General features: G+C 41.0%; 1 protein-coding gene across 4 annotated transcripts in view; it reads right to left on the minus strand.

Annotated features, from left to right (window-relative positions):
- The window catches only part of GUCY2F (guanylate cyclase 2F, retinal), a 347,423-nt gene that overhangs the window by 180,409 nt on the left and 146,684 nt on the right, over nucleotides 1-20,330 (minus strand). For all 4 annotated transcript variants that reach the window (XM_085608170.1, XM_085608167.1, XM_085608168.1 and 1 more), the window contains exons 6-8: nucleotides 15,052-15,148; nucleotides 12,706-12,849; nucleotides 9,501-9,581 (exon numbers count right to left, since the gene is read on the minus strand). In XM_085608170.1, coding sequence (XP_085464296.1) covers nucleotides 9,501-9,581; nucleotides 12,706-12,849; nucleotides 15,052-15,148 — 322 coding nt within the window. The remainder of the gene's footprint in view (nucleotides 1-9,500; nucleotides 9,582-12,705; nucleotides 12,850-15,051; nucleotides 15,149-20,330) is intronic.

The following is a 20,330-nucleotide window of genomic DNA, read 5'->3' on the forward strand; positions in this document are numbered from 1 at the left end:
CTTTTGATCAATGCAAACGATTCTTCCACCTTACGGAGGGCGCTTGAATGCAATACTATCAACTACGTCATTGGTTGCTCGCTCAGGCCTATGCTCAAGGAGCCACTAGAAAACTTACAGACTTTGAAACTCTAGTGCGCCAATTTGCTGGGTCGGGGGACTGATCTCTCGCACTTACACAGTTTTGCACCACTCACGTCAGCCCCTGCCTCACACTTACAAAAGCAATGGAATACTGATTTAGGGGAAGACATAGCTCCAGAATGCTGGTCCCTGGTGTGGCAGGATATCCCAAAAATATATCGTAGCATATCGCAGCGCAAACCAGCATACAAGCTTATGTCGCATTGGTATTTCACCCCGGTCTGACTCCACCAGATGCTACAAAATTTCCCCCGACCCGTAGGAGCTGTCAGGCTGACAGAGGCGACTTTCTACATATTTGGTGGTCCTGCCCGAACCTTGAAATGTTTTGGAAGGAGATTCTCAGTCATATAAAGGATGTAGTGGGTTTCCCTATCCCTTCCTCCCCGATGGTCACCATACTAGGCATTAGGCCTCCGACAATGATGGCCATAAAATATACAGACTGGCGGTTGATATTACAGATATTGGGTGCAGCCAGGCAATCCATAGCTTTATTTTGGAAAAAAAAACATTCCCCCCAGTGGCCACTTGGTTCCTCCGTTTGTGGCACGTTTTAGCCTTTGAACTGCTCACTGCACGTATTAACCACGCGGATGCCAAATTCACCCATGTCTGGCAGCCCCTAATACGATATCTTTCAAGTATGGAGAACTCTCTATTGGTTCCCCCTAGGCTACGTGCCCTGCAACTGTTTGATGACTCCCCTGAACCTTATGTGAGGGGCCATTGACAAGATTCCCCTGAACCGACACCTTTGTAGAAGAGGCCTCACCTTTCCCTTTACGCCTGGACCTCTGATCCCCTCCAACTACAGGTTATTCTTAATGCAGCTCCCCTTGCTCCCCCACTTGATTGAGCGGGTCGACCCTCTCCTCTTTCTTTCCCTTTTCTCCGACTTTCTTCTTTCCTATTGTTTAAGGTGAGCTATGTGCCCCTGGTATCGCTCAATTTGGAATATTAGTTTGTCTAGTATACGAGCGAGGTGAGCAAACTAGCCTACAGCTTGCTTTATATTAATCACCTAATGATGTTGGTTGGGAAAGCCCTCATAAGATCTCAGTGATGTCTCATGCCTTCCCTGTGTCTTTCCCGAACTGTGAAAGAAGCCTTTTAACCGTAAAAGGGTCAGTAGCACATTGCTTTGCTTGCTGCTTTTATTTTTTCTCCCTTCCTTTGCAGTGCGGGCTAGGGTAAGAATGTACTAACTCCTTTATTTTAGTTTTATTCGAAATGCTCTGACATCCAAATTGAGTGATGATGTTTCCTTTTTATGTCTCTTTGGTGGGGCTACATAGGCTTCACTTGTGTGTTATGTTTTCAATCAACAGATTTGAAATAAAAAATATGAATTGGAGGGGAAGGCTTTTCAAAACGGAAATTGTATCACCAAATAATATGCCTCATATGTATACGGTGGGTACCATCCCTAGTGGTGCTATTAGATCACTTAGGGCCATATGTAGGTAGCTAAATACCGGTCGGTAATGGCCGAAATTCGGTAAATATCCCGTTACCGACCGGTATTTAGGCATTTGAGATGTAGGAGGCATGATTTAAGGATTTGGTAATTTACCGAATCAGTAATGGATCGGTAAAATACCGAATCGGTAAAATACAGATTCGGTAAATTACCGAATCCTTAAATCATATGTAGGGAGCACTCAAGTGAGTGTTTTATTGTATTCAGGATTCGGTATTTACCACCAAATACAGGTTGGTGATAAATATCGAATACCTTTCAAAAATCTATTTTTTGCTGTTTTGACAGTGCCATGTGGCTGCGCCACATGTGCACACATGCACGATTCAGGGGTGCAACAGGGTGTCAATGTGACACCCTGCCACCCTTGAATATGCTCCCCCTATTACCGATTCGGTATTTACCGAATCGGTAATGGTGAATGGCTTCCCATTGATTCCTATGGGCCTCCAGGCCCATAGGAATCAATGGGAAGGTATGCCTCATTACCGATTCGGTAAATACCGAATCAGTAATACCGAATCTTTCCGAATTGGTAAAATGTACCGATTTTTTACCTACATACTATTTACCGATTCTTAAATACCGAATCGGTAAAATTCGGTATTTATGAATCGGTAAATAGTATGTTACCTACATATGGCCCTAAATGTCAAGAAAATATCCATAAGACCCATAAGCCTGTCCAGATAGAGTGTTAGATACTGAAAATAATGCTTGACATAACTCCAGTCTAGTACTGTTTCATTATAAACTAAAAGACCCACAAGCCAGTCCATATGAAATGGAGTATTAACTTATGCAAATAGCCCTTGACATAATTATAGTCTAATTCTGTTTCATTATAAACCACCTTGTTACATGTTGTGAGAATATACTGGTAGACTAATCTCCTGCAGCAATTAAATCTTCATATCCCTGGCAAAAATGTCCCTATATGAAGCATAACGCCATCTCAGTCAGGCCCGATAAAGTGCCCCATTAAAACACCCACGTTCTGAAGCAAGTGTTACGTGACACGCACGCCGATCCGCGTGGCGTCGTCAGGAAATTAAGTTTTAGAAGCAATGAGTATGGCCCAAATACGGCCTGTTAACACGGAAAGTAGAGGTTAAAAGTATGTCCAGGCCACAGACAATCATGAGGCAGATAGGCAAAAGAAAATTGAAACCTGTGAAAGTGAGGCGGAGTCATCAACAGCTTCAAATAGCACTGATAACCGTTTTTTAAGGGAGGTGAGGAGAATAAAAAGAGGGAACAGGGAATAACCAAAGCGATCATAAAATTTTGCAAAATAAACAGGAGGGGCAAGAGAGGAGGCACAGGAAGAAGAAAAACAGAGAATGAAATTGAGGTCCTGGGACAAAAAGAATTAGAAACAATTCAAGATAGAGGGCTGGAGGTGATCAATCTGACTGAAATTAAACTAACAACAAAAATGAGAACTTTATTGGAAAAGGGCATGGGTTTCTGCCCGAAAGAATATGGTAATATCTGCAATTCTATGAATGATCTTTTTAAAATTGTGGAAATTCCTTAAGAACAACTCCACAATTAATAAAGCAGTTAAAACATTCTCTGCAGACTCTCTTTCTGATACACTGACCATACAGGACATTAGAGATACAGAACTGCTCTTATCTATGACTGATGACGACCATGACCATATCAGTGTAAAGGAACTACTAGAAGAACATAACGTAGACCGTGACCAGTCCATTGCAAGTGAGCTAAAGAATAAGTCTTGGTAGACACCCATACTACCTAACGGTAACAACATAGACATCTTCTACTAACTGGTAATTAAGGACTTAAACAGACGACTTGACAAAGACTGTACACAAAAACCCAGATTCATTGACAACCTAATGAGAGGGGAACGCAAGGCTCTGGGAGAACTCCAAGACTCCAAGAGGTCAGGGACACCATCATAAAAGAGGCAGACAAGGGGGGCAATATTTTTATCATGAAATCAGAGGATTACAATAAGAAAATTCTATCCCAACTAGGAGACATTGCATGCTATGCTAAACTCAGGGAAAATCCCATTGGCCCACTTACGAACCTAATCAATACACATTTGAGAGAGTGGTGCAACAAAGGACTAATCGATCAGACTGAATACATGTATCTCAAGGCAGAGGGGAAACAGCCATTACAACGCGGTCATAACCACGCGTGACCGTCACCACGAAGCCATTTCCACGCATATGCCTTTACCAGGCATGCCTTTACCACGCATGCTTTTACCACGAGTATGCATTTACCACGCATGAAAAAGGCATAAGCGTGGTAATGGCTTTGTGGTGACGTTCACGCGTGATTACTGTCACACGTTGTCATGGCTGTGGCTTAAGTGCTTTAAATTAGTTTTTAGGGAGTCGTGTGACCAAGTCTGAAAAGATCGGAGGCCTAATTAAAACTAACTGTGGGCTTCAAGGACAAACACCGGGGTGTCTGTGGCAGGAAATCTCCTTGCTCAAGGGGGTGTGTGGCAGGTAAATTAAGATTGACGGCGGAAAATGGCGGAGGTCGGCGTATGTATGCCTGGTTTGACACCCCAGGCAACACAACGCAAATACGTAATATAATATAATTATATTAATATATTATGATTATAAAAATTATATTATTATCATGTTGCAACGGATGAGCCCCACGGCCCGGGAGAACAAAGCGGTAATTTAGTACCTGCAATGAGGAGAGGGTAGCTTGGCGAACTTGAAGCTAAAGAGAGTAGCGTGATCTGGGAAACGAGGCTGCGCATGCGTAGACACTACAATTGGTGCTGAAAAACAACCGGAAACTAACGGTTTTGGAGGTGTGGCCATGTCCCATAGGAGAGCACACCAGGAACTGCGGGGTATGTCACTGTGAAGGGTAGGAGGTAGGTGAATCGGCATGAGAGGGGAGTACGGATGAGACAGTGCATGTTTGCAGCATAAACTGTAATGTTGACACGGAGCCGAAGAGCTGACCTGAGTAAAAGTTTCAGCGCTAAAGGTAGTTTTGCACATACCACAAATACATTATAAAAGTGTGCATGAAGTGGTATGCGTGGTTAGTGTAAGCGTTGTAATGGAACTTACAAAGTGTCCGGATGCATGTGTGATGAAATGGTATGCGTGGTAATGGAATGCGTGGTAGTGGGTCATGCGTGGTAGTGGACGCGTTGTAAAGGCATGCGTGATGAATGCGTGCATTGTTATATCATACATTCAAGGCAGAGAGGCCTAGATATCCATGTATATACACACTGCCCAAAATCCACACGGGGCTGCCATTTACACCTGGCAGACCGATCATATCCAGCATCGGGGGGCCCATGGACAGACTGTCCCATTACGTGGATTTATTCCTACAGCCTCTGGTCAAAACTCTCCAGTCATACATTAAAGATACTAAACATATCCTGAGTATTCTTGCCGATAGAACATTGGAGGACGGGATGACCTTTGCCACCCTCAATGTAACTATACTAAACACCAGTATCAGGATACATTTAGGTACACTTGCAGTTAAGAAATATTTGAGCAGACGACCTGCAACACAATGGGAACACGTAGAAATGATACTAACCATGATTGACATTATTCTCAATAAAAATGTGTTCCTAGTTAACAAGGAATGGTACAAACAGATACAGGGAGTTGCCATGGGCTCCAGATTTTCTCCTTCTTACGCTAATTTCTTTATGGGATGGTTTGAGGAGTGGATCTGGGGTCAGAAGGTAACAAATTGGTGTGAATCCATCATCTATTGGGAAAGATACGTAGACAACTGCATAATGTTATGGTCGTGGTCTATGGGCAGCCTGAAACAATTCTGTGAGTACTTAAATAGTAATGATATGGGCATCATTTTCGCGTATCATTTTAGTAAGCAAGAGATTGAATTCTTAGATGTGGTCTTGTACATCGAAAACAACCGGATACATAGCAAACTGCACCGCAAACCCACCTCATGCAACTCGATATTACATGCCACAAGTGCGCACCCAAGATACCACATAGATTCTATCCATTATTTGGAATTGGTCAGGGCTAGGAGAAATTGCAGCAGTGAGGATGACTTCAAAACCTGTATGTTAAACATAAAAAAACGCTTCGGTGCGAGAGGATATAGGGCATATATCATCAAGAAAGCCGAACACAGGGTGTCAGTGGTAAAGAGATCTGACACCCTAAGAGAGAAACAGTTTAAGGAGCAGGCACAAACAAAACTGAGATTGATCACAGACTATAATTGGATGTCTAAAACACTAAGGAACAGCATGAGGAGACATTGGCATGTATTAGGCTCGGATAAGAGCTTGGAGGAGTACATAACTGAGGTTGCAGGTATTGCATACAGGAGAGGCAAAACTATCAGATCCTTATTAATCCCAAGTTACCCAAGAGGCAAACCTGCAGACAATTGGTTGACACAAAGATGCAGAGGGTGTCACATAAATGTGGTACATGCAGTGTATGTAAATTGGCGATGGATGGTACGAAAGCCTTTCAGGACACAAAAGGCAGATCATATGAAATCAGACACATGATTAACTGCAACAGCAAATACGTGATCTATATGTTGAAGTATAAATGTAATACATTTTATATTGATAGCACCATCAAACAATTGAAAGAAACAATCAACGAACACAAGAGAGCCATCAAATACCGTGACATCAGATGACCATCAGCCACACACATAAAGTAATGTCACTCACAGGGACCAAAAAAGGCATTTGTATTCTGTGGGATTGACCATGTGGAGGCAGACGCAAGAGGGGGCAACAGAGAACTATATCACAGACACATGGAGGCCACGGGACGTGGTGCAATATCATATCTTATGATATTGGATGACACATTGCCTATTTCCGTCGTTGGAATAAATCTTTCCGAAGGTCACTGGGCTGCGACCTATCCAGCTATGATAATTCTTCCGCAACCACTTTGGGTCCTCCCATCTCTCTGCAATATCCTATTTAGCTTTATTCACTAAAAGATTATTTCGGCCCCTTCCATGTGGACTAACTGTGCCATTACATTACATTACTTCTTGTGCTACAGTAAATCGCTGCCTTCGGCTATTTTCATGTGGGCTATGACTTACAAATTATTATTATTCTTGTTGCAGGGTTTCAACACTCTCTGAACAGAAGAGAATCCTTATCACAGATGTGAGGGCTTTTGTATTCAGGGACCGCAAATATACCATCTCCTACCAATTGAGCATGCATGGAACAATTACAATTGCAACTTTCAATGTGTGATGACACACCATTACACTAGGTGTGTGCATATTTGCGATATCTCTCCAGGCGTTTATTTATTTGTATTCCCAATATATCATAACAGACCATATTTTTGACACAGACAAATTTAAGACCTGTGTGTTTAATGCTACACTAACAAAAACGTTTTTTTGAATACCCCCTCATCGATCTCATGTGGGTATATAGCTTCCAACTGACTAATAGCGTAGCTTTCCACTGGTTTACTCTGAGTCACTCAGGGCGGACTTTCCAATATGGCTGCCACATTTTCAAGGAATACAGGGACGCCGGCTAATCTCTGACATCCCATTGATGAACAGTGTAGCGCTCCACACTGATCAACTTTTTGATGCATTCTGAACATGGCCGCCGCTCTCTCGAGTAATACGGAGACGTGTCTCGTTTCTGATGTACCTATTTCCGCGGCATGCCTGCCATTCGGGAAACAGCCACACTTGAGCCGGGAACAGGATAGACGTCCTTTACAGGTACGCTTGTCATCAACCCCCTTTTTTTGCCTCATGTCTATCCGTGGCCTGGACATACTATTAACCTCTACTTTCCGTGTTTACAGGCCGTATTTGGGCCATACTTATCGCTTCTTAAACTTAATTTGCTGACAACGCATAGTGAATCGGTATGTGTGTCAGGTAAGACTTGCTTCAGAACGTGTGTGTTTTAATGGGGCACTTGATGGGGCCTGACTGAGATGGTGTTATGCTTCATATGGGGACATTTTCACCGGGGATATGAAGATTTAATTACTGCTGGAGACTAGTCTCCCAGTGTATTCTCGCAACATGTAACTAGGTGGTTCATAATGAAACAGAAGTGGACTATAAATATGTATATTTGCATTAGTTAACACTCAATTTCGTATGGACTGGCTTGTGAGTCTTTTGGTTTATAATCAGTACTGGACTGGGATTATGTCAAGCATGATTTGCAGTATCTAACACTCCAGCTCATTTGCACAGGCTTATGGGTCTTATGGATATTTTCTTGACATTAAGTGATCTAATAGCACCACTAGGGATGGTACGCGCCGTGTACATATGAGGCATATTATTTGGTGATACAATTTCTGTTTTAAAAAGCCTTCCCCTCCAATTCATATTTTTTGTAGATCAGACTTTTTGTACATTACGTTCCACGTGACTGCCTACAAGAAGTCACCACACTAGAAATTAACTACCACTACCTCCTGGCCGGGACGGAAGTACAACCGGTGCGAAGGTAGGTCTTTGCTCTTGGGTCATATATTATTGTTTAGATTGGCAGTCTCTGAAACCTTATTTACTTGGTCATGAATGAATATCATTCACCGATTTTGTTTACAGGTTACAAAGGGACTTATTGCTTAAAAACAGATGTTATGCCTGCCCATCATGGTTGGGCACTTTTTTGAATCACACACTCTCACGGTGAGAGACTACCAATAAGTGCACCGTTATCCCACCACCCCTATGTGCTATACTGTTTACTTTGTGCACTTTTCTGCGCTTTCAATGATATGGATAGGTTCAACACGTCCCATATTTTCATAGTATCAAGACATTTGGAGTTTCCCGCTGTTCACCAACTCGTGTGATTACATCAGACTTGGGGTGACATAGATAGACATTGAAATTTGGGTCTCCACAATATTGTACATCTATGATGTATATGTGTGCCTACACATTGCAAGTGTTTGTCAATTAATTGTTTTTCCAGCCCTGAGGAAGTTGTGGGTGTACATCACCCGATCGACAAAACACATGTTGGCTGGCTGGACAATCAAAGAAGAAAACGAAAGCACCAGAAAACTAATATTGTTATGAGCATCTATACTGTATACCACTAATGTTTACTTACATATGAGTGCTCGGGTTTTGAGTGGTTTCTAAGGTAGATCCCTAGGGATTACACTTGGGGGATTGGGGTGGTCTCCCCCCCCTACCTGGAGCACCATAATAATCATTACTTGAGGTAACTTAACCTTCAAGAGTGAGCGCCAACACCACTTAGTACCATATCACCCAGCTTGTAGTTATTTATAACATTACATTTGTGTGAGTGGATGTTTCTTAACACAAAATGACAGCCATGAAAAATATTTTTGTTTATTAGGGAACTGCACCTCGCCCACCGAATAAGAGGCTTTTCGGCTTCCCTGAGCAATAACTTCAAGCCCTACCACTGAATAGTAATGGATGCTAAGTGGTATGTCCGATGCACGAAATCCTTGTGGACTGTTTTTCATTCTCTGTAATTGAACCAGTATGACTACCGGTCTCTTTAAAGTAAATGTGCCATTAGAGGATTTTGCATATTTGCTGCTTGTTTATATCTAATATCAATCACAGTTTAACACTATCCCCCCTTGATTACGATAAAGACTGCTGCAAAATATAGAATGTCCCAGCATGTGAAGCCACTTCTAACTTAACCCTTTAAATTTTGTGAGATAACATTGGGAATGATCACCACAATAAATGTAGCCGACATTAGAAAGAGGTGAAAAAGTTTGCCCATCTGTGTGGCTTATTATTAGTGGAATTATGACAATGGTCAGTTATGTACATGTGGCTCATTTTTTAAGGTTTTATATCTTATAACAAAACTTACCGTTTCAAACACATCACTTGTGCTTGGTTTAATGTCTCCAAAATTCCCAGAAGGAAACTTTTTCATCCAGACCCAGTCACCCTAAAATAAACGTAAATGAAATATAGATAGTCAGGCAATATGAATACAAGCTGTACGCCAAGTACAATATTTATATACATTATGATATAAGAATATAGTATTATACAACATAGTCTAACCATGTCATTTGGTCCCACAGTGTCATAACAAACTATTCACTCTGGAGGTAAGATGGCAGGAGGTGATGATGTGATGCCCATATAATGGTGCTCACATCTGGATATCTTTAATAATCCTCCCTCTAGCCGTGTCCTTTTTCCTCTCTTACCCATTTTTTCTCCTTTCAAATTACATGAACTGTCAACAAAACCTAAAAATGTCACAGTCTTACCTATTCTCACTCCTTGATATTTTCGTGCCTATCTCATCATTCCCACTTGTCTAAGTTTCAAAACCCCTTTTCATAAAGGGCAATTTGTCTATTTTACTTTTTTATATACTGAATCTTGCAATGAAGAGATATCCTAGAGCTATATATTGAGAGAAACTCTCTTAGAAAGAACAAGGAACTAAATGATTATACAAAGTATATTGGTTTGGCAGAGAATATCAAGGTTATTAGATGTAACATGTATTGGATGGTCACGAAGAACAGATAGAGGAGTGTAAGATTATATGTGAGTTAGAAGCTACTGTAGGGAGGATTTAGTAGGATGCTAGGAGGGAAGAGGACTGAAGAGAAATACAATATATGGTAGGATCAATGGGACTGTAGGAACAGGAGTAGCAAAAAGAAGAGAAGCTTTATTAATTGAATAGTAAAGATGCAGTAGAGTTTGTTAATCCCTACTTTACAGGGAAACCCAGACAGTTGCTGTTGTTGATAAAACACTTCCCGTTGCATTATCTTTGTCTCTTCTTTTTAAAGTGGTTTGTGCATGATGAATTGTGTTAATGAGTTGTTGCTTGTCATGCTTTTGAGCCAAACAAAATAACATTTTGAATGCAGCACAATGTTCCTACTTAGGGCCCAATTATGATGTTGGATTGTTTGGGAACTGGGACCGAACGACCTCCTGATTTCGGTCCCAACCCAGCAATTAGGATGCGACCGAACTCTGTTCAGTTGCATTCCTATTCTTTACAATGGAAGCATGCATTCCGACCAGAATGCATGCTCTCATTGTAAAGAGCTGAGGTGCAGTTCATCCCTGCACGCCGTGGCATGCACCTCAAGGTACCTTCTACGGGGTGCAGGGATCAACAGGGTGCCTCCTAGGTTACACTAGGTGCCATGCGGAGGCCTTGCACCCATGGGGGCCCTGCTGGGTGCCCCCAAAGACCGATTCCCACAGCATTTCTGTGTCCGAAAGTCCAGCACAGAAAGGTTATTGGAATCTGCCATTGTTATCCATCAGGCTGCTCTTTCCGCCTGAGGTATTAATGGAGGCTTTCCGAAAGGCAGCTGGACTTTCCGAGCCGTTCGGAGGCCATTCAGAAATCCGGTTTAGATTCCTTTCTGACAAACCCCATACAAATGGGTCGGTCGGAAAGGAATCCGAACAGCTGATTATAATGCCGTGGGAACCGCTCTGACCGAGTGTCGGAGACGTTTCTTACGGCATCATAATCAGGGCCCTTAGTCGGTTCTATCTTTTTTATTGCAAAGATACATAGGTCCTGATTCAGATATCAGCAAAAACATATAATATATGTGGGAAATATTCATATTAGAAGTGATGGAGCATGTGTTCCATTTGGCACCTTGGCATTTACTGAGCTATAAGTTCAGTTCCTGAAAACTTAAACATTATTTTAGAGGCCTAAACTATATTTAAAAAGTAATGTGAACAAGAGTGAATGAAAAGAGGGACAAGCACATGTAATGAAACAGAGAATCAAAGCCATGCATATGCTTAATTTGAGATGAATCCCACTCACCCATCAAACGTATGACATTGAGTATGTGCACAACAGTTCACATATCACATGAAAATGAATAACACATATGCGAAAACAAATCAAAACTCAATTGTGACACTTACACACGTGTTACTACATACACAAACCTCTCCTGAAATGCTATTGGGCACCAACATACATCGTCCACACTTTCGAGCCACACTATTTTTTAGTTTTCTTCAGTGCCCCTACAATGACTGTTATTTTAAAGTGCGACTTTTTTCAGTTCAGTACTGCAGAGTCATCATTAAGATTCCAAAATACATATCAGCACCACCTTGTTGGTTGTTATTACATAATGATAAATAAATATAATAAAAATATTCTATTATAAAGAATAAAGATGAAGTAAAGCTTGAGGCCTGCGTATGTGTGCTGTAGCAGCATGCAGACTATGTGGTCAATGTAAATGAAATATGGTTATATGTTTTAGAAAATTAAAATGTATCCTGAATCTCAAAAAAGTCAGAAGTCTACACTGTTGAGCTGTTAAGGGTTTCAGCCTTGAGGCTTTCTTTTTGGAATTTGAAATGATTTCCAGGCTACATTCATAAACCTGCCATATCCCCATGCTTTCAGGCATGTTCATGGGAAGCCTTTCTGAATTCCATTTAAAGTGTGCAAGAAAATAGACACGTAGGGCCTTTTGATGTGAATTACTCCTGTAGAACTTCTGAATTCCAGAAGGAAGCCTTTCTTTTCCAGGAGGAAAATATTTTTCCCCATCGCCCAAACCACAGCCATTTTCTCCCACCAAAATTAATGGTTTCCATACGAAGGCTGGAAATGGATTTACTCATGCCTTCGTAGGAGTAAAACTGTGGCCTTTTCCAGGCTAAGAACAGGTCAAAGAAGAGCATGTGAATTCCCTGAATTGAATAAGTTAGTGCATGTTCAAAAACTCTGAAGCGCTGCTATGCCAACTCACTACTCCCATAGCTACTCATATAGAAATCATTGTGCTAGAAAATACACGTGCGCATTCACAAAAATACCTTTTGAGAGATAAAGCATATTTGTGATTCGAATCTACATATGCAACGAGAATAAAGATTTAGCAATGGGTGGAATTGTAACATTTAATTTGGAAATGATGAGTGTATTTTACCATTAAACATGGGAAAGAAAACACGATAGGGAACATATATTCTTAAGAAAATACTATTGAAATTTACAGCATCATGTGGGTGTATAAGATGTATGATCAGTTGCCGTGCCCCACCTCATAGACGGCCACATTTGAGTTTTCAAGGGTAGCAGGGGTGAGGCTCTTTACTGAATATGACCTCATTGGTGACTTTATGCTTCTACCATCTGACGCTCCTTGTCCGCTTCCACTTGCCCGGCTTCCATCAGTGCTTGTTTTCTGTAAGTGAAGAGAAGAGAAAGGTCATCTGCAATGGTTGGTTCCTTCACATGCAAGAGCCATATCCAGGTGGGCACATGTCCTGGTTCTTCACAGAAAATCCTGCTTCTCAAGGCGTTCCATACAGTTATTATGAAATGGTGATTGTTTGCCTTTATAACTTTTCCTTCCAAAAAGTAGTGATTGTTAAAATGTTATGAAACAGATTTTTTATTTTAATCCTTATTACCTTTTATATGGTGTTGAAAGGAGTCTATATGCGAAAAACTATTTTTTCCACAAACAATCCCATCCTGTTTCAAAGTAACAAAGAGCAAATTATTAACTTCAATCTAATACTAACATGTATTTGGTTTTTTTTAAAGTTAGGTTTTGTTATAGAGAAGCATAGTATTTTTTTAATGAAGACTTTTGGTGAGCTTAGAATAACCTTTATCACATTATCAAAATGACGCGGTAGCTGCTGAAAAAGTTATAAATATCACACACAAATTTTCACATAATCATTTTTTCTAAAGGTTGGCCTAAATAATTAAAGACTGGAAAATGTATTTTTGAAAAAGAACATATATTCTTTTTTTACATTCAAACAAACAATATTAACACTTAAGTAAACTCGGACATTTTTGAAAACGTTTTAAGCCTCAATAAAAATGTATAAAAGTTACCAGTGGTTGCAATTGCACTTCCAGTGGCCAGAAAAGCATCACCTAGATTCAACCCATCTTCATGCATGATGTCCATAATTCATCGAGCAAGAAAATATCCCTTACCAGAGGCTAATTCTCCTGGCGCCTCAATGTACATCTTAGAGACAATGGCCTGTTAAGGATGTGTGCTTGAAGAATTTGAATCATGTAGCTGAGGGTTCCAGAACTTCCTCCTTCCTCCAACTTCGGCAAAGGATCACGCTCTGTTTAATACACAAGAACCCCTATTTCGAGCTGCTGATAGCATCACCCCCGGGGTAGATACCCCAAGACGCAACTATATCTCTGTTGGTATGTCTGAGCCCAGAAGTATCAGATCTGCAATCTCCAAGACCGATAATTCTGGGCCCCAAGACGTCTGTCCTGAACTTCCCCACTGAGCTGCAAAGGTTGCTGGCAGATGTTGCAACCTGCCCTTACCTACATCTCACATTCTTCAGCTGGGTGGAGCAGAAGAAGAAGGTCTTGTTAAACTTAAAGGAAACCTGTCCTCCTGTAGCCTTATGCCTCCCTGTCAACCCCACGACATGCAAAAGTAACCCCTCCAGCATCATTTACCAATTGTTTCAAGCAGGTGCTAAATGTATTAAGATTTTGGCCTATGTTTCCCCTTTAAGGAGGAAAAACCCAGGTTCTGCATGTTATTCTCAATTCCAGAGGGAAAACGTGTAATCACATTTTCTCACCGGGAGATACCACCTGGAATTAATAGTTAATTCTGGTCCTAATATCTCCCCGTGGAGATAACAGATAACTAATAATGGAGCTTGAAGTATTCCTTGCCTGCAACCTTTCCTGCATAATAAAATGCTTTTTTCCCTCCAGATCTTGAAGGTCAGTGCCTTCAAACTTGATCTTCCTTCTGTTGATTTGATGTATCAGGTGTGAAGATTGTTCATTTGGATCACTAGGTCCAAAGCTGTGGAACGACCTTTTGTTGCAATGACAGCGCACACAAAGTCACCTGCTTTTTGGCCCTGAAGTCCATCCTCTCCTTCTAACCTCTTTCTGAATCCAGTTCCACAAATGTTGACACAGTTTCTTTTACTTCCTGTCTGGAGTTTTTTTTGGGGGGGAGCCAACATGCTTCCTCGGTGTGAATACAGTACTGTATAAAAATATATAAAATCATCTGGCTTTGCCTTCATTTTTTGTCCAACTTGGTTTAAGGAGAGCTAACTCACTGAGTATAGCATGCATACAGTTCAGGGGAGACTTGTTACAGACACAAACAATCTTTTTTCAGGAAGAGAATTACTTCTGCAAGAGTTGGGGTAACACCAGGACTACTTCTTTAAGGGTACTAAAGTCAACTGTTTGGGGCTGAAGTAGGTATGTCCTCAAGTAAAAGACTCTCAGGCATATTTGGTCACTCATGGACAACTGTTGGGTGGAAGGGCTGATTCTGGTTTCAGTATAACTTTTTAACACGTTCAAGATATTGGGTCTTATTGAATAGCTGGGACCCACTTGATACGTGAGAACACCTTACCTTCATACTTAACTGTGGGTTGATGAATGTCACATCATCCAATGTCAGCAGAATTTTGTTAGGTCCTCTGACTAACTTTATTTTGTTTATTCGACGTCTGAAATATTAAAGAAATAAGGCAAGACAGAGCATCATAAATTTGAATAAAAATTGTTCTTTGGGAGAAATAACAGCTTTACGTCATTAAGAAGAACGTCCAAATTGAAGAACATCACCCAAGTGAAACTATTTTGGTGAGCTACATAATTGAGAACATTTCCTCAAAACTCACTAGAAAAAAGGGGTAAAAGACGGACTAATAACAGAACAGGAAAAGAGATAAGAAAAGGGAAGGGGGAATAAACACTAGGGTGCATTTTGGCCGTGGAGAATACACTAGGGTTGAGACAGGGTGGCCGTGATAGGGTATACGTTCAAAGGTGCAAAGGTATGACATGAGTAAAGGTACAAGGGTATAGGCAGGAGTACATATAGAGTATAAGATGTACTAAAGTACAGGCAAGGGGTAGGGATACTGGTTAGAGACACTAAGATACTAGAAGGAGTAGAGGTAATAAGGCTTAGAAAAAGGTATCCATACTAGGGTTTAGGTAGGAGAAGCTATAGATGGGTAAAACACAGGGTAGTGGTAGGGGGTGGGTTAGGGGTGCAAAACAGGGTTAAGTAAAAAGTCATAATTAATTACAAAGAAAGGAGGAAAAGACAAATATAGTACAATTCAGATGCAGCGCTAAGAGGTGCCATTCACTCAGGCCTAAATTCTCCAAATGAAAAACCTTGCATTCAAAAATAATAATACATTGCAATCAATACTGTTTGAATGTTTCCCTGCCAGTGCATGTTATTTTGCTATGTAACTTTCGATCAACTGCAGTGCGTACTGGACCCAGGCAAGGTCAAGATCTGGGCAGGACTGGGCCCAAGGTCAAGATCCAGGCAGGAGTCAGCCCAAGTTCAAGATCTGGGCAGGAGTGGGCCCAGGGTCAAGGAGAACAGTTCCGCAGGTGCAGTGTCTTGCACCTGAGACAGCTGCTGCTTCTGTGTGTTGATTGACGACTTAGGGCCCCATTAGGATGGCGGGCGTACTTTAGTTCGCCCGCCACCCTAGCGGTGCTGGGACCAGCCGCCAGGGGTGCGGCGGTCCTGCCCTGCCAATTAGGATGCAACCGCCACCCTGGCGGTCGCATCCCGCATCTTTGACATTGCGGCGGGCGGTGCTGTAAGCAGCACCCGCCGCAATGCCAAAGAGACATGTTGTGCATTGCCATGCACAACGTGACAGGCACCGCGCTGTGCCTGCCACCTTGTGCATGGCAATGAAGGGGGGTACCATAGGTACCCCCCCAAGTGCAGCACCCCACCCCTCCAGGGGCCCGCAACTGGCCCCATAGTCATTTCCCGCATGCCTTTCCATGGCGGAGCCTCCGCCATGGAAAGGCATACCCACCGCAACCATCATAATATGGATGGCGGTGCCTGCAAGGCACCGCCACCATATTGTGGGCTTTTTCCACCCGGCCGGCAATTGTGAGGATTGCTGCCACTGCCGGCCGGGTGATGGTGATCCGCCCGCCATCACAATAGGCCCCTTACACTGCAGCAAGAAGAAGAAAGGCAGTAAAAACCTTCAGACTAGGAGTCAGAAAGATAGAATTAATTTAAATATTTAAATAAAGTTATGCAAAGTGACAGTGCTGGGACCCGAAGCGTGAAGAGTTTTCCTAGGAGGCGGTATAATGTGTCTGGGGCGTTAGGGTCACATTTATATATGTTCCCTGAAGAAAAAAAAAGACTAAACGGACATTATAGGGAGGTGAAAATGTCAGTTAAAGCATACCGTTTTAAAAGAACAAAACCACTGAAATTCACCAGTTATAGCTATTTCAAGCAACTTGTTCCCTAAAGTACCTATAACTCGCACCCCGCCACGCACAGTGATTTTATCAATGATGTCATTTCAGATGATCGGGTGAGATTATCAATGATGTCATAGAACATGTCATAAGTGATGTAATATGTGAGGTATTTAGCAGTACATATCAAGGGCGCGAGTTACAGTCAGTTTAGGGCATGAGTATAGTATAGTTACTTGAGATTCGGATATAGATATTGAAATATTGATAAATGTTTTTATAGAGTTATTTACATAGTGAGTTATCTGCTGTGATGGTTAGAATTAATTATATATATTATTTTTTAAGTGGGGTGGTTATTGAATTCCTGCTTTTGCTTTCTGCTTTTGCTACGTAACCGCTGGTATCATGATTACTGACGTCATCGTGATCTCCGGCCTCATCGCAAAAACAGAAAATGGGTTTTAGAGATGGTTGTTCTAGAAATAACTCTAGAAAACCATGAGTTTGAAGTGTACAAAAATAAACCCCTAGTGTATAAAATACTGTGATATGTGTTCATATACATGTTTTAACACTTTATGGAAAAGGCGCGATCGTCGCAGTTAACGGTGTCATTGCGAAGTTTCGAATAAACGGGAAAACGTAAAATAGGTCTGAAGATGGGTTATAAAGAAACTTAGTAAAAAAAAATGAGTTTTAACATGCTTTGAAAGAAGTATGTATGTAGTAATATGTGTAGAGCAATGTTCAGAATGGATTTATTTACATAATATTTTTGGATGTGATGGTGGTCATTAATTTTTTTTTGTTTTCTGTTTTCACTACATGTCCGGAGAGATCGCGACTTTGTCGCAAAGGTCCCCAAAAACTAAACAAATAAAAAACCTTTAGACAAAAACGTAACAATATTTTGGGTCCTAGTGTGGCTCTGACAAGAGCCGTTGCGTTGGTTGTGTGTATATGGTTGCTATACAGAAGACCGGATGAAGAGTTTCAGGTCATTTGAAGAAAAAAAACCCTATTGGCCCCTAATAGAGCCATTTTAGATAGAAAACACGATTTAAAAACCTTAAAAATTCAATAAAAAAATCATAGGTTACATGGACGTTATAGCTGGGAAATAGAATTTCCAAAACCTTAGAAATTCACACAAAAGAAACAAAGGTTACTGGGAAGTTACAGGTTAGAATTAACACAAAAAAAGAAGCTTAGAAATTAACTGAAAAAAACAAAGGTTACAGGAACATTACAGTTAGGAATTAGAATTAAAGAGAACCTTAGAAATTCATTGAAAAATTTCTCTGGTTTTGTTTGAGTGAAATATCACCCTAACTATAACATCCCTGTATCCTTTGATTTTTTTCAGTATATATATATATATATATATATATATATATATATATATATATATATATATATATATTCACTTAAAAAACCATAGGTTTCACACAAGTTATAGTTAGGAATTAGCATTTAAAAAACCTTGCAAATTCACTTAAAAAACCATAGGTTTCACATAGGTTATAGTTAGGTGGACATTTCACTCGTAAAAAAACAATGAAATTCCCCCGTTATAGTTAGTTCAGATAACTATAACTCGTGCGCCCGCAATCCACTGCTCATGACGTCACATATTACATCACTCATGACATGGTCAGTGGCATCACTCATGACATCACTGATGACATCATCCTTGTGATAGAGTGGCGGTCGCGCGAGTTATAGTTTTTACGAGTGAAATGTCCACCTAACTATAACCTGTGTGAAACCTATGGTTTTTTAAGTGAATTTGCAAGGTTTTTTAAATGCTAATTCCTAACTATAACGTGTGTGAAACCTATGGTTTTTTAAGTGAATTTGTACGTTTTTTTAAATGCTAAGTTATGTATTTATTAATATAAATTTTTTTAAGGTTTTCCACCGTGTGCGCACCCCGCGATTTAAAAAAAAAAAAAATACAATGTTTTTTTCACTTTTGGGGGTCCTTCTGTGACCCCCTGACTAAGGCTAGGGGGTCAGAAACTCTCTTCCCTGCCCCCTTTTCACGTTTTCCACCTTTTTTCCACCTTTCCTTATCACTGCGACAGACAAAATGGCGGCCGACACTTCCTGATTTCGACCGATTCGAATGTTGACTGACATCAAACAACCAATCAGAATTACGCTTGCGCACGTTAGGATGCGCGCACGGTGCACGCATATAAATAAGTATATGCTTTTAAATGCAATTTTCTCAGGATATACTGAACAGATTGACTCCAGATATGCAAGAGGCACTTCCTTGACCTGAGGACTACCCCTTTGCCAAATTTCAAGTAATTCTGCTCAGCCGTTCGGGCTGTACCTTCGACTAAAGATCCTATGGGAAAATGAATGGGGAAAACGTGTTTTAAGACCCCCCTTTTTTCTCGGCCCCCGCTTGACGAATCCCCCAGAGACTTTCAGGGTAGGAGCTGAGCGGAGCGCCCCATTCGTTTTGAAAATTTCGCGAGGATTCGTCAAACGGCGCCAAAGTTATTAAAAATAGAATTTTCAGATTTCCTATGGAAACACGGTCCTAAATATAACTATCTACTGGCGACCACCAGTAGATAATGTGATCAAGGCCTCCAGTAGGCCGAAACGCGTCATGGCGGTGGTGCGATTGTATTGGACTGAATAAAGAAAATTAGCACTCACTACTGGGTCCGTGTTCGTCTCTTGTGCGAGGATTTTGTGCAAGCTGTGGGGCGATTCTTTGTGGCATATATATATATATATATATATATATATATGCCACAAAATATGCTACGGAAGAAGTAGGTCGCACTCCAACAGCTTTCCAATTTGCTTTTCTTTATTTCCAAAATTCCATAGTTTAGCAAAACCAATAGATTGACCAACGCGTTTCGGTATGCTCCGCTACCTTGCTCACGGTCGTCATTTTTACAAATGTTAAACAAACTGTTTTAAATAAAGATATTTGAAGGAAGTCCCATGACACCAATTTCCTGTTCCCACCCTTGTGATGCCCCACAGGTTTATGGGTCTTGTAGTTCGCATTAGAACATTCAACAGAGATACATTTTAACATTTAATTTTTTTGTTAGTTATTGTCCTTCAGTTTCTTTTGCCAGTTCAAAATTGTTCTTCGTTGTTGCAACAGGTTTAATTTGGCCCAATGGTGGGCATTGCAATAATTCTTTTGCGTGTTTTTCGTGCTCCATTCCCATTTATTTATAAGCCCTCCAGTGGGCTCTTTTACCTATTCAAAAATGTTCTTCGTTGTTGCAACAGGTTTGATTTAGCCCTGTGGTGGGCATTGCAGTAATTCTTTTACGCGTTTTTCATGCTCCATTTACTTTATTTATGTCCAAGTACTCAATTATTCTTGTCATCTGTTTTAGTTAAGCCCTCCAGTGGGCTGACGTATAATTATTTGCC

The sequence above is a fragment of the Triturus cristatus genome, chromosome 5_2, assembly GCF_964204655.1.
Source record: "Triturus cristatus chromosome 5_2, aTriCri1.1, whole genome shotgun sequence".
NCBI lineage: Eukaryota > Metazoa > Chordata > Amphibia > Caudata > Salamandridae > Triturus > Triturus cristatus.